This window comes from Oncorhynchus keta, chromosome 37 (genome assembly GCF_023373465.1).
Source record: "Oncorhynchus keta strain PuntledgeMale-10-30-2019 chromosome 37, Oket_V2, whole genome shotgun sequence".
NCBI classification, from domain to species: domain Eukaryota; kingdom Metazoa; phylum Chordata; class Actinopteri; order Salmoniformes; family Salmonidae; genus Oncorhynchus; species Oncorhynchus keta.
This window is the reverse complement of record NC_068457.1, coordinates 8,364,500-8,380,751: the sequence shown is the minus strand read 5'-3', so window position 1 is coordinate 8,380,751 and position 16,252 is coordinate 8,364,500. Positions and strand designations below refer to the sequence as shown.

The window sequence follows — 16,252 nt, the reverse complement described above, 5'->3', positions numbered from 1 at the left end:
GCTACACTGTTGAATAATGAAACCAAACTATATTACACTCTTCAATTCATAAACATGTGCAGCCAATTAAAATGTTTATTTTCTCATCTGTAGGCTACTGTACATTACATTTAACTTCAAGACAAACGCACAGAGTTGCTAATAGCATGTCTTCATCAAGTAACGATAGCATATGAAAAATTAACGATTAACCCTCTCATACAAATTTAAAAGCACAGTAGGGCCTAACTTTCAACAATACAACGAACCAGGCTTAATATTATGCAACTCATGACATGTGTAAAAGCAAATTGCAACTGAAAACATGGGTTTAAGTGAATTCACGACAACAAGCCGTTTTCTATGGAAGCCCATACCAGCAACCAAAAAAATGGAATAAAATAAAATGCCTCTTGATTTGTCAACGTGCACAATGTCTGTGCTTCAGTCTGACTGTAGTCCACTGATAATAACCACAGCTACGGCTAGCCTAGAGGAGCCTATGTGCTCTGATCCCATCTGGACCTGGCCTTGGGGAAACATAACGTCATGTATTTATAGCCTAAATTAGGCCCATTATTTGGGTTCTGGGAAAATGTGGTTTATATTGGAACTTTGGGTGGCTCGGCTAACTAGGCCTTTTTAATAAAAAATGATTGACTGGAATGAATCAATCGAAACAATAGTGATGACATACTGTGAGTATCTTTTTAATTACAAATACAAAGGCCTACACTATGTAACCCTGCATACAGCGAGCTCGACCCTGCTAGTTTTATTGTCCAATCGCAGTTGTTGTCTGTGTAAAGGGTTTTAATGTTTTCATCAAAGAATTTAAGAAACACTTTCAATCGAAATGAAAACTTCTTGGCAGGGAAAAAACTCATTTGAATAAATGTGGGTTTTGACACTCTTACAGTATGTAGGTGTCATAACCAGCCATAAAATAACACAATATATGCCACAACAGGTGTAAATATATGTGTCATGACAGTGTTTTCACCCTATTATAACGGGTTATGTCAAGTTGTCAGCTGTTAAGACATATTATGACATGGTGGGTGTCCAATGTTACCGATTTTTAAAAACTTTTTCATACCCTACAAATATTAGTAAAATGACTATACACTTCAGCTGTTTCAAAAACATTGCTCTGCTATTACCATTTATACCGTAGGAGTGTTGGCTCAACAAAACAATTCTGTTTACACTGCCCTGCTTCAAGGGCAGGCAGGCAGATTTCTATATATTATCTGAATAGCAGTTCTGCAGTTTCTATGACACTCACCTTCGTCAAATAACTCTGACGATTTAACAGGTGCAGCTCTTTTTCCAAATGTAACTTTTACCAAGAATATCCGTGATGTACATGACTAGTCACGTGACAGCATTGCTCTGGCTGCTAAACAAAACTAGTAACATAGTCAACGTAAATTATGTTATTCTGTCGTCAATGGGGTGAATGGGCGAAAGAAACGAGACAGAAACTGATAATGGGTGCATGTGACTTCAGTTAAGTTTAGGTTTGCTGCCGATGTCGAAACCAAGTACTTGCTCAATGGACAGATGAAACCAGGCCAGCGGGTGAGCAACTGTTTGAGACTGTGGTTTAGAGACTCGTAAGAGCCTTACACGAGCTCAGGCAGAAATGTGACCGTGGGACAGCTTCTTCACATCAATTTCCCTGGCGGACAAGTTGATCGCAAAGAAGACTAGCCAGTGACCCAACAAGGCGGGAGCTGCCCCCCCCCTCCCCTCTGCGCAAAAAACAACATACCAGTGGAGCTGTACTCCACATCAGTGAGTGATGGAGAGTGGTAAAGCAACACTGTTTGCATCCTCAGCACCTTGCATTCCCACTGGATCCGGCATGTGAGCTTCGTGAGAACCACATCAACGGCAAAAGAAGAAGATACAGCTGCCAGGCAGGCCGCCAAGGGCACAACAGTGTCTGATTACAATCCACTGTTTTTATATCTCGTCAGGAATATATTTCCACTAATATTTCTTTATGCAGTTCAACCGTTACAATTGTTCGTGCACTGGTGCTTTTGTTCAGGAACTCTATTACTAATCGAATCTACAAATACAGCTGATCAAATTGACTACACTGTATAATGTTTTTATTGTAAGAGAAACGAAAATAGGATACAGGCCTACATTTTCTCTATGACTTTGTAGAATTATTATTTTTTTTAAACATATCCTTGACTCTATCTAAACAAATAACTATTGTTGTTATTTGTTTTAATATATATATTTCCATTAATATTTCTTAATGCAATTAATCCTTTACAATAGTTTATGCACTATTCTATAAGCATGTATTTATCAAGCAGGTTTAAGCACCTTGCAGGTTTATATGCATCTGATACATATGCTGTCGGGCTCGCCCGGCATTGGTCTCTAGCGGGTACGTATATGCAAAAAGAACAGCGGTCCTAGTGTTAAATGTGTTGCACGTTAGGTGTGCCTCCAATAGTTGGCCTCATTCCCTCGAGCCAAATCATAGGTAGTGGTTAAGAGATGGGATCAAGAGATGCTTGAACGAGGAGCTCCACCCTCTCTCTTGGCAAATTACGGGACAAATATCCCCTCCCGAAATTCAAAAGCAGCTTACACCTGCAAAATCGTGATTTGTCCAATTAACCAATGATGAAAAACCCAAAACACCAGAAGTGCTTATGACATCAATGGCCTTAGGCTACCTTGTTTGCTTTCTTTGATTAAAAACGGGCTCTTAGCTTCGATTTATTGCCTGGCAACAGAGTAATGCAGTTAGCTATTCTAGTAGTTCTCTTTTCACACCTGAGCTCTGCCACATTCCTCCTGTAATTATCCACCAGGAAGAGAGACACCACAACATCATGTTTCACTTCACAGATATCTCTGTTTCTCTCTCTGTGTGTGTTTTCTATCGCTCTGTTTTCTCTCTCCCCTCTCTCGCTTCCTTTCATTTCTCCCTCTCGTGCACCGACAGCAACCAGATAAACAATTGAATTGAATTAAACACTTGTTTTCTCTTCACAAATCTCTCTTTCTCTTTGTTTCTCTTTCTCTCTCACACTGTCTGCCGGACTGTCTCCCCCTCTCTCTCGCTCTCTTTCTGTGTGTTTTGTGTGTTTCTCTCCCGCTCTGAGCCTCTTCACACGTACGACACTTTTCGTAGAAATACCGTCGGCTACACATATTGCTGAAATGTAAACGTGCGTACTTGCTACGTCTCGACCGTTACCTCCGGAGGTACTGAGCCACGTAAAACCATGGAAGCCCATCCCCACCTCCAAAAAACATGTCAAATGTAGATCATTTGTAACCTTGTGTGGTGATTTCAGAGAGGGCACCACAGGTCCCAGAGTGGCGGGGAGGAAATCGTTTTTCCTGATCTGGTAGTAAGTGCAGTAGGCTAATCTAACCAAATCCGACCCTGGTTGTAGCGCATGACAAAATAATAAATCGGCTTTGATGGGACCAGATACGTTTTCTAATCAGGGCATATAGTATTTTTTTTAACTCCTGAAAAAACTACTGTCCCGAGGGTGTAAGAAAACATTAAAGCCCTTTACACAGACAAAGAGGCAACAACTGCGATTGGACAATAAAACTAACAGGTTCGAGCTCGCTGTATGCAGGGTTACATAGTGTAGGCCTTTGTATTTGTAATTAAAAAATATACTCAGACAGTATGTCATCACTATTGTGTTGATTGATTCATTCCAGTCATATCTACATAGCTTAAACTATATTTAAAAAATACGTTACGTTTAGGCTAGGCTAGTTTCAGCTGTGGTTGTTATGAGTAGGCTACAGTTGATCAGAGTGAAGCAGAATACTTAATTGTGCACGTTGACAAATCATGAGGCTTCTTATTTAATTGATTGGGTGGTAAAAAAATTGAGCCTGGTTGCTAAAAATTGAGCCTGGTTTGTTGCAATGCTGTAAGGTAGGCCTACTGTACTTTTATATTCGTACAGGGAGTTAATCGTTCATTTTTGATAGGCTAACGTTACTTGATGAAGACCTGCGGTTATAGCAACTCTGCGCTTTTGTCGTGAAGCTCAAATGTAATGAGTGTAGCAGCCTACAGACGAGAAAATAAACCCTTTGTCTGCACATACAGTGCCGTCCAAAAGTATTTGCCCCCTCTCTGATTTTCTCTATTTTTACATATTTTTTTATACTGACTGTTATCAGATCTGCCAACAAAAACCCAATATGGACGACATGGGTCTCATTACACCTGGCAAAAACCACACTGCATTCAACAGTAAGAACCTTATACCAATGGTCAAACATGGTGGTGGAAGTGGATGCTTTGCTGCCTCAGGACCTGGACAATTTGCCTAAATAGAATGGACCATGAATTCTGCTCTGTGTCAGAGAATTGTACAGGAGAATGTCATGCCATCCATCTGCAAGCTGAAGCTGAAGCTCAGCTGGGTCATGCAGTAAGACAATGATCCAACACACAAGTCTACATGAAAATGGCTAAAAAGCAACATATTTGAAGTTTTGGAATGGCCTACTCAAAGTCCAAACATTATCCCAAATTAGATGTTGTGGCAGGACTTGAAACGAGCAGTTCATACTTGAAAACAAATGTCGCTGAGTGTCGCTGAGTTAAAGCAGTTTTGCATGGAAGAGTGGGCCAAGCATTCCTCCACAGCGACGTGAGAGACTGATCAACAACTACAGGAAGTGTTTGGTTGGAGTCATTGCAGCTAAAGGTGGCACAACCAGTTATTGAGTGAATGGGGGCAATTACTTTTTCACACAGGGACATTGGGTGTTGTATAACTCAATCAGGCTCCCTATATATAATATTAGCTTTTGTTTGAAGATATGATAACATTCAGTATAAAAAGAAAATGGTTGTGAAAATTAGAAAAGGGGCAGCTCTGTACACGCTGGTTAATTGTTGCATTATTCAAGAGTGTAATATGTTTTAGAAGAAAAGTTACTGTTATTGTTGAATAGTTTGTGCTTACCGGCTAGTGGCTACTGTGATATTTACGGTCAATTTCATTTGAGGTGCGGATCAAGAATGTTGCGTTGCCAGCCACAACAAAAGTTAAGGTAAGTGTGTAATGTGAATTGATAAGTAGAATTCTCGTTCGCCACCCCGCTCCCCAGACTCTCCTTCATATCTCGTAGTGAGAATAGGGCCTCTCTCTCTGTCCCTCTCTCCATTCTGGAGGTGTTGTCTCTTCACACATTCCCACATGAAAGTCTTGTAAATGGAATTCACACCCGATGTGACCAGTCTGGCGATGCGAGAATGAAACTATATGTTAGCTCTCGGAGTTTATACTCAGTTGTGTCCCAAATGGCACCATATTCCCTACAAAGTGCACTACTTTTGAGCCCGGGCCCATAGGGCTCTGGTCAAAAATAGTGCACTATGTTGGGAACATGGTGTCATTTGGCATTGAGGACACCATTTTGGCACAATGCTCTAGTTGAAGAGACTTCAGATAACCCAAGTGCAACCAGTTGACAACTTCGAAGAGTGAAAAGACTCCATATTTCTGTTGATTTAGACGGACTTACTATACGTTGCATTACAGTGAATCTTCATTCTATTGTCCATCCAACAACAACAACCACACAATAAGACTTTGTAAAGATTTGTAGGTGTATTTGTGATGCCCCATCAGTGAAATGTACAGTACACTGTCTGGATCCCCCCACTGCCTTGACAAATGACACCCAACACATTTGTAATGACATGAACAAGACACAAGCAAAGCTGTGCGACAAGAAAAAAACAAGTCACCAAACCGAGTTACACTCCTCTGTTTTTTGACAAGCAATTTCAGAGCACCAACCAGATGTTCATTGGAATCCCTTTGCCTGAAGTAAAACCTATTTGCCAAGGCTGCTGGCACTGCCAATGTGGGTATTACAGTACCCGGAGCTGGCCTTAATGAACACTCACATGCCCAGACATGTGGAGCAGAGCGGAGAGTAGGGCTGTGTCTCAAACGACGCCCTATTCCCTACGTAGTGCACGACATTTGAGTCTCTTCGTTGAGCTGGACCATATGGCTCCGTTCACCAAAAATAGCTTTTCGTGTGACTCCCATATAGCTTTTTTCAAAAGATAGATAGATAGGCAGTGTAGTGCCCCTGGATTGAGAGTTATAGGTGCAGTTAAGGGTTAAGTGCCTTGCTTAAGGGTACAACGGCAGGAGATGGGATCTTTTACCACTTCAGGCAGTAGCTTGGTAGCCAGGTCATGGATTGCCTTTCCCAGGATACACAGAGAGGACAGGATGAAGACCACCCCCAGGATCACGCAGGCTCTGTAGAGAGAGAGAGAGAGAGGGGTGAGAGGGAGGAGGGCGTTAGGGGGGAAGCGAGAGAGAGGAAGGGAGCGGGGAGAGAGAGGGAGGGAGGTAGACAGATGGGAAATGGAAGGAAAGAGAGTGAGAGAAAGTAGTGATTAATAATATTGTGCTTTGATAATAATTTGTGTGAGGGATCATATATTGTATTTTAAAAACATTCCCAAATCATCGGCCACCTTTCCATGACAAAGTAGACCTGCTGCAACTACCCATCATATAAGCTTAACGCCACTTAACACAATTGCAAATCGTCTCCATTATTTCCACAGCTTGTGGAAGAGAAAAGGCATCCGTTAAATAAACAACCATTTTGCTTTTCTCCATGGCTGATTCAGAGAGTTGAACACAGTCTCCACGGATCAATTTGAGAAGAGATTTTCTTTAAACACAGTTTTATCCAATTAGGTAAGCCTGGCTGGGAGAAGCCCCAAAAATCGGTCAACTGTGTCATCTGGGGTGGTCAGGCATGGTCGGGTTAGCTGTCTGTCTGTCTACTCTCTCTCTCCCCCTACTTAATCTACCAGTCTAGCGCAGACTTAGTTGCAATACACACACCATACATATTATCACAAAGAACCCATGAAAAGGGCAAAAACAATACAAACTGTCAAAAGTAGACAGTGTATTATAGATATAACATACATGATGTTCAGACAAAAACATAATGGATGGAAACATGTGTGTGGGTCTGTGTGCGTGTGTGTGTGTGTGTGTGTGTTGATGCTCACAGCTGGCTCCCGCTCAGCAGCACCCAGCCCCCTGGGTCCAAACCGGAAGGTAGCTAGGCAACACAAAGTAGAGTGAGAGGAGAGAAGCCATGTAGGAATGATTTCAGCGGTGCAGCGGGGGAGACCGAGAGAGACCCAGAGCTCTGTGTGTGAGAGACCTCCTGGGGCTGTGTAAAGCTCAACAACAGAGACTCTCCCTCACAACGGACTTGATCTTCATTGGGCTATAATCCCGCTGATTAGAAAAGTCCCTTTTTTGGGGGGGACTCATCGACTCAAGGCAATTGGCATCAAGCACATTTGCAAGTTTGATTTTCCTCAAACATCGCAAGACTGTCAATTTAGTTGACATCAAAGTCGCAAGATGCAAGGTCTTGATCGGACTTGGCAGAACTGTGGTTGACCAGGCGCGCACACACACGCACACACATGCAGAGTCATCCAGTGTGCGTATACCCTTTCTCTCCTGCTCCATGTGTCATGTCAGCTGACGAATACAACAATATTCCCCCAATTACAGTGGAAGAAAAACTTGCTGTAAAATTCATGCTGCTCGTTCATTTGTCTACAGACCTGGTAATTTAATTGTCCGGTGGCCTAGTGCCTTACAAGGCCTCTCCCCTGAGGGATCACACATACACACACACAAACACACACACATTCACCCCCCACAACACACACCTAGGAGAGGCCAATTACTAGCTGCTGGGTAACACAAACCTTCCAATTAGGATTCTGGACCAAAGAGGTGTTCACCGGTACAACTGAAGGCTCATATTAGCCTGGTTAAACCAGATTGAATGCTGCCCACACAATGGTAAAAGCAGCATTCAAGCTCGTTTATCCAGGCTAATATGAGCCTATAGGCTTCTACAGTAAACCAGAGGCTGTCAAACTGCTGATGTAATGCCGGTTAGCCTGGTTAAACCGGAATGAATGCTAAACTCACCACTGTTTCATCATTAAAGCAGCATTCAATCTGGTTTAACCAGGCTATAGGCTTATACACCAGAGTCTCCATGGCGATCTGCATTCACAAAAGCATCCCCTGAGACTGCAGCGGATGGTGCCATTGCAATTTCACACATTAAAATGCGAGTAAGGGGGATGAGAGACAATGCTGGGGTTCTAATACTGCACACTACAGTCCCAAAGAATGAAATGTATTGTAATGACTGCAGCAATTATGCTTAAGAGAGCTTAGAGTGTGCTGAAGAGACAACATAGTGCTAGAATACAGTATCATTTCTAGGCTTTATATAGTTTTGCTGGTCATCAAAAACAACAAATATGATAAATATGGAGGTGATACATCTACTCACATGTACTCCCTGTGTGCAGAGTGAACGGCGGCGGCGTTACTATAGCGCCACACCACGATGATGGAGGACAGCACGTCCAGGGCGGCATCAAACTGCAGAGGGTAAACAACAACAACATCAACGACAACGCTGACCAGCTATTCAACAGAAACCCATGAGGGATGGGGGTCACTTAAATGATTGTACCCTTCAGTTATCCTCATCCCAATAACTCAAAGTCAATGCCAATCTAGCCTAAATTACAAGCTTAGACTCCGAAGGTTAGCAGGAACTCGATATGGTCAGGCCCTTGTGGAACCAATGTGTGTTTTTGAGATCGACTACATTGCAGTTGGTCTGCGCAGAATCATTTGTCTACGAATCACCTTGCATCCCAAATAACTAGCTAGAGCTACTACTCTTCACGTGATCAAGATCAGTGATCCTGGGGGCCTCCCGGGTGGCGCAGTGCCACCAGACACTTCGCGCCCGTGGGACGACGCACAATTGGCCTAGCGTTGTCCGGGTTAGGGAGGGTTTGGCCGGTAGGGATATCCTTGTCTCATCATGCACCAGCGACTCCTGTGGCGGGCCGGGCAGAGTGCGCGCTAACCAAGGTTGCCAGGTGCACAGTGTTTCCTCCGACACATTGGTGCAGCTGGCTTCCGGGTTGGATGCGCGCTGTGTTAAGAAGCAGTGCGGCTTGAATGGGTTGTGTATCGGAGGACGCATGACTTTCAACCTTCGTCTCTCCCGAGCCCGTACGGGAGTTGTAGCGATGAATCAAGATAGTAGCTACTAAAAACAATTGGATACCACGAAATTGGGGAGAAAAAGGGGGGGGGGGGAAATCAACAAAAAAAACACAAAAAAAGATCAGTGATCCTGTGCCTTGCCTTGCTCAAACTGACCCCTCAAACACACTGACTGTAACGTGTTAGTAATGACATCTGCCCTTTAGCACTCAGTAGTAGATTCATTCAAATACATTTTAAAAGTACCTACAGCGAATCCGAAAGCCGAGGCACTGTGTCTCATGAAGGAAACCGCTGGGGGGGAAACAAGAGAAACACAAAGTTTTACTATACATGAAGAACATTCATTCATGAAATGCATTTCTATCAGTGGTACTGTTGTGAATGACTTGAGAATGGGGTGTTCAGAGATTATTATTTCAGGTACACCATTTATTTTCCTTTTATGTGAACGCAGCTGTAATTACTATCCACTTTTACCCAGCGATGACTTGCACTAAAGTTCGATTACTGCTCGATGACGATGACTAGTACCTTAAATCTATTGACATGGAACTGCCATGGTCTAGGGCATGCAATAAAACGAAAAAATATACTATGTGCTCTAAGGAAGGAAAAAGCAGACATCGCGCTATTACAAGAGACACACCTCTGTGATGCTGAACATGCCAAACTCCGCAGAGCTTGGGTGGGACAGGTGTATTTCTCATCTTTCAAATCAAACAGTAGAGGCACAGCCATACTTATCCATAAAAATGTTCCATTCATAATTGACAAAAACATATCTGATCCGGAGGGGAGATTTATTTTGATAACTGGGTCACTATATGGTCAACCAATTACTATATTAAACATATACGCCCTAACACAGATACTCCTGCCTTCATGTCCCCAGGCCCAGATGGATTCCCCAGAGAGTTCTACAAAGCTTTTTGGCCCCAGCTCAGCCCTATCTTCATGCCAATGCTGGATGATTTTTGCAAAAACGGAGTTCTCCCAGACTCAATGCACACAGCTCGCATTACAGTGTTGCTAAAAAAGGACAAGGACCCCCTATCCTGCTCGTCCTTCCGGCCCATACCGGCCCATAAGCTTGTTGGATTTCGACTATAAAATAATTACCAAATTGCGTGCCAAAAGACTAAACACTCTTCTTCCCAAAATAATAAAAGCGGACCAAACTGGATATATTAGAGACAGATACTCTTCTGATAACATTCGCCGTCTTTTTGATATTATTGATCAAGTAAACGCACAGAGGACCCCTGTCCTGCTGGCTTCACTGGATGCTGAGAAGTCGTTTGACAGGATGGAGTGGATCTTTCTGTTTTCAGTCTTAGAAAAGATCAATATGGGCCCAAATTTTATTAAATGGATCAAATCACTATACTCCAAATGCCATGGTGACTACTAATGGACTGAACTCTGACAGATTCCTTCTGAAATGGGGCACAAGACAGGGGTGCTCGCTGTCCCCGCTGCTCTACTTGTTGGGGGCGGAGCCTCTGGCAGAGCTGATAAGGAGCAATCCAAGTATTATGGGGAACAAGAGCACCTCCTCCCAGCTGCCCACTGCACTGAGGCTAGGTAACACGGTCACCACCGATAAATCCATGATTATCGAAAACTTCAATAAGCATTTCTCAACGGCTGGCCATGCCTTCCGCCTGGCTACTCCAACCTCGGCCAACAGCTCCGCCCCCCCCGCAGCTCCTCGCCCAAGCCTCTCCAGGTTCTCCTTTACCCAAATCCAGATAGCAGATGTTCTGAAAGAGCTGCAAAACCTGGACCCGTACAAATCAGCTGGGCTTGACAATCTGGACCCTCTCTTTCTGAAACTATCCGCCGCCATTGTCGCAACCCCTATTACCAGCCTGTTCAACCTCTCTTTCATATCATCTGAGATCCCCAAGGATTGAAAGCTGCCGCAGTCATCCCCCTCTTCAAAGGGGGAGACACCCTGGACCCAAATTGTTACAGACCTATATCCATCCTGCCCTGCCTATCTAAGGTCTTCGAAAGCCAAGTCAACAAACAGGTCACTGACCATCTCGAATCCCACCGTACCTTCTCCGCTGTGCAATCTGGTTTCCGAGCCGGTCACGGGTGCACCTCAGCCACACTCAAGGTACTAAACAATATCATAACCGCCATCGATAAAAGACAGTACTGTGCAGCAGTCTTCATCGACCTTGCCAAGGCCTTCGACTCTGTCAATCACCATATTCTTATCGGCAGACTCAGTAGCCTCGGTTTTTCGGATGACTGCCTTGCCTGGTTCACCAATTACTTTGCAGACAGAGTTCAGCGTGTCAAATCGGAGGGCATGCTGTCCGGTCCTCTGGCAGTCTCTATGGGGGTGCCACAGGGTTCAATTCTCAGGCCGACTCTTTTCTCTGTGTATATCAATGATGTTGCTCTTTCTGCGGGCGATTCCCTGATCCACCTCTACGCAGACGACACCATTCTATATACTTTCGGCCCGTCATTGGACACTGTGCTATCTAACCTCCAAACGAGCTTCAATGCCATACAACACTCCTTCCGTGGCCTCCAACTGCTCTTAAACGCTAGTAAAAATCAAATGCATGCTTTTCAACCGATCGCTGCCTGCACCCGCATGCCCGACTAGCATCACCACCCTGGATGGTTCCGACCTTGAATATGTGGACATCTATAAGTACCTAGGTGTCTGGCTCGACTGCAAACTCTCCTTCCAGACTCATATCAAACATCTCCAATCGAAAATCAAATCAAGAGTCGGCTTTCTATTCCGCAACAAAGCCTCCTTCACTCACGCCGCCAAGCTTACCCTAGTAAAACTGACTATCCTACCGATCCTCGACTTCGGCGATGTCATCTACAAAATGGCTTCCAACACTCTACTCAGCAAACTGGATGCAGTCTATCACAGTGCCATCCGTTTTGTCACTAAAGCACCTTACACCACCCACCACTGCGACTTGTATGCTCTAGTCGGCTGGCCCTCGCTACATATTCGCCGCCAGACCCACTGGCTCCAGGTCATCTACAAGTCCATGCTAGGTAAAGCTCCGCCTTATCTCAGTTCACTGGTCACGATGGCAACACCCATCCGTAGCACGCGCTCCAGCAGGTGTATCTCTCTGATCATCCCTAAAGCCAACACCTCATTTGGCCGCCTTTCGTTCCAGTACTCTGCTGCCTGTGACTGGAACGAATTGCAAAATCGCTGAAGTTGGAGACTTTTATCTCCCTCACCAACTTCAAACATCAGCTATCTGAGCAGCTAACCGATCGCTGCTGCTGTACATAGTCTATTGGTAAATAGCCCACCCATTTTCACCTACCTCATTCCCATACTGTTTTTATACTGTTTTTATTTATTTACTTTTCTGCTCTTTTGCACACCAATATCTCTACCTGTACATGACCATCTGATCATTTATCACTCCAGTGCTAATCTGCAAAATTGTAATTATTCGCCTACCTCATGCCTTTTGCACACATTGTATATAGACTCCCCCTTTTTTTCTACTGTGTTATTGACTTGTTAATTGTTTACTCCATGTGTAACTCTGTGTTGTCTGTTCACACTGCTATGCTTTATCTTGGCCAGGTCGCAGTTGCAAATGAGAACTTGTTCTCAACTAGCCTACCTGGTTAAATAAAGGTGAAATAAAAATAAATAAAATTTAAAATTCTGCAGGCGGCCTGCAGCACAAGATTTCGCTTTACGCGGATGATGTCTTGCTCTACATATCCAACCCTGAGAAATCCCTCCCTCTCATTTTAGACACAATTGCTCAGTATGGCAAGTTTTCGGGTTATAAGATCAATTTTAACAAATCCACTGTCTGCCCTCTCAATATTACACTCACCAGCTCTATGAAGACACTTTGTCCTTTCCAATGGAAAACACAGGGGTTTCAATACCTCAGGATCTTCATAACACCAGATCTGAATAGCCTTTTTAAGGAAAATTATCTTCCACTCCTGGATCTAATCAAGAACTATCTCCCTCCCAATTAGCTTAGTAGGAAGAATTAATGTAATCTGTATGAACGTCCTCCCTAGACTGAACTACTTATTTCAGATGCTCCCATGCTATCTCCCAGTTTCCTTCTTCAAAACAACTAACCAAAGCATCACCAAATTTATATGGGGCAATAAAAAACCTAGGATCAAGTTTTCCACTCTATCGAAACCTGAATCTAAGGGTGGTCTTGCCCTTCCCTCCCTTCAATTGCACTACTGGTCTGCCCAAATCTGCAACATGCTAACATGGATCACAAACAGACAAGAGTCAACGTGGATTCAGATAGAAGCCCAATCCTGTGGTTCATTGCCCTTAAGCTCAATTATATTCATTAATAACTTTAGTGAAGTGGGCAACATAGCCAAAACCTTTGTGATTTACAGCACCCTACTAGCGTGGAGGGATTGTAAGAAATACCTGGGCATTTCCTCCCAAATATGTTCTCACTCGCCTATAGTAGGCAACCCAGACTTGCCAAAAGCCCTGAGGGATGCCAACTTTAATCTTTGGCATACTCTAGGAATCAGGACCTTTTCAGACCTATTTCATCAGAAAACCACGACACTGAAATTCTTTCAAGAGCTCTGCAGTGAATTCGATGTGCCAAGATCCCATTTTTTTTAAAAACATCTTCAAATTAGACATGTAATTTCCTCATTTACCTCCAAGAGGAGGTTTAGAACTCAGTTGAATGAAGTTGAAACCCTTCTTGTCACAGCACAATCCATTAAAGGCAAAATATCTTACATCTATAGACTCCTTTCTGAGAAAGGAAGCTCCTCCTTTACTCCTTTGAAAATAATCTGGGAAAAGGACCTTGGTCTGACTATCAGTGATGAGTTATGGGCAGAGGTTTGCGACAGGGTATACCGCTCCTCTACCAGTGTAAAAATGAAAATCTAATTACACATTTTTGTACAAATTTTATTATACTCCTTTGAGACTCCATAGAATGAAAACAGATATGTCTCCTAACTGTAAAAGATGTACCTCTGAAAGTGGAACGTATATGCATGTATTTTGGAGCTGTAGAGAGATTGCCAGATTCTGGCAATACTGCTGCACAGAAAATACTAGAGGTACAGTTTGATATGACCCCGTGTATCTATCTTCTTAATGCCCAGCAGGACTTTGTTCTTGATCCTGACAGAGAAAATTTGCTTATGACTATTACATACTTTGCTAAGAAATGTATTCTTCTATTGTGGGCCTCTAATACCCCTCCTACATTTAAAATGTGAATTGACCAGATTGTTGACTTTCTTCCTCTTGAAAAGCTCACTTATGACCTCCACAAGAGACAGCCCAAGTTTGATAGACTCTGGTCTCCACTATTCAACTATATTTCAAACTGGACAGAGTGAACGGGGTGACTAGGGAAATGCGCAGATACATGTTGTGTAAGGTACTGTAAAACCTAAAAACGAATTATTGGCCCGTCGTCTCAGCGAATGCTTGAAATAGCTAATAAGAACCTTGATAGTGCTGCTGCAAGTGTTATATGTTTTTTATTTTTATTTTTACTTTTTATTTTTTGAGTACGTGTGCGTGTGTGTGTGTATATATGTGTGTATATATATATATATGCACCAAGGAAAACAAATAGATTAAGAAAAATAAATGCTTTTATTTGACTATCATCCATTTTAATTGTATTTTTATTTTTTCAAATGTATTATTATTTTTTGACCTTTTCTTTTTTTAAAGCCTGTCACATCTGTGAATGTGTTTTGTTGGTTGATTGAAAAACAAGAACTTAATAAAACTTTAAATAGATTTTTTTATTTATTTTTAAGTTAGATTACAGGTCGAAGAAACATTTCAAACTATGTACAGAATCAATCATTAGGATGATTTTATCATTCATCTTCAATAAAGTTCCAACCGGAGTATTCCTTTGTGTCTTCAGGAGACATGGAACGCAGGTCGCTATCATGTGAAATGCTTGTGACCAGAAAATGGCTGACTACCTGATTCATTCTGCTGTCATTCAGTCCCACAACACAGTAGAAGCCTCATTCAAATTTCTATGGACGGTTGACATCTAGTGGAAGATGTGGAATATCTCAAGGGGATTTCAATGGGAACTGTGTTGAATACATACCAACCTCAGATTCTCACTTCCTGTTTTGATTTCTCCTCAGGTTTTTGCCTGCCATATGAGTTCTGTTATACTCACAAACATCATTCAAACCGTTTCAGAAACTTAAGTGTTTTCTATCCAATACTAATAATGATATGCATACGTAGTCATTGAACAGTGGGCACTTTAATCATGTTTACATATTGTATTACCCACTTCATGTGTATGTGCTATATTCACGTGGTCATGGCTTGCTATAAACATTTTAAAAAGGCATTCCGTTACTGTTTGATTAAAGGTTAGAATGGGCGAAACGAGTGACCTAAGCGACTAATGAGCGTCGGTGCTCGTCGGTGCCAGTCGCGCCGGCTCCTGTATCTCAGAAACAGCCGCCCGCCCTCCTGGGCTTTTTCACGCATGACAGTGTCTAGGGTTTCACGAGAATGGTGCGACAAACAAAAAACATCCAGTCAGTGCCAGTCCTGTCAGCTCGTTGATGAGAGAGGTCGAAGTAGAAAGGCAAGAATTGTGCAATCTAACAGGCAGGCCACAAACAGACAAATAATGGCGCAGTCGGTACAACAGTGGTGTGCAGAATGGCATCTCGGAATGTACAAATCGTCGATCATTGTCACAGACGGGTTAATTGCAGCAGACGACCACACCGGGTTCCACTCCTATCAGCTGAAAACAAGAAGAAGCCACTCCAGTGGGCACGCGATGACCAACACTGGACAATTAAGGAGTGGAAAAACATTGCCTTGTCTGACGAATACCAGTTCCTGTTGCGTCATGCTGATGGCAGAGTCAGGATTTGGCGTAAGCAGCATGAGTCCATGGACCCATCCTGCCTGGTGTCAACGGTAAAGGCTAATGGTGGTGGTGTACTGGTGTGGGGAATGTTTTCCTAGGACACGTTAGTTCCCTCCACCAATTGAGCAACAATTGAATGCCACAGCGTATCTGCTGTTCGCAGCATGCATGTGCTGTACCACTGTCCAATCTGCAGCATGCCATCGTGTCAGCACGGACCAACAT

General features: G+C 43.2%; 1 protein-coding gene across 1 annotated transcript in view; it reads right to left on the bottom strand.

Moving 5' to 3' along the window:
• The window catches only part of LOC118370140 (transmembrane protein 163-like), a 56,690-nt gene that overhangs the window by 14,782 nt on the left and 25,656 nt on the right, over nt 1-16,252 (bottom strand). Inside the window, exons 3-5 of the mRNA XM_052499060.1 lie at nt 9,364-9,407; nt 8,380-8,471; nt 6,188-6,284 (exon numbers count right to left, since the gene is read on the bottom strand). Of these exons, the coding sequence (XP_052355020.1) occupies nt 6,188-6,284; nt 8,380-8,471; nt 9,364-9,407 (233 nt within the window). The remainder of the gene's footprint in view (nt 1-6,187; nt 6,285-8,379; nt 8,472-9,363; nt 9,408-16,252) is intronic.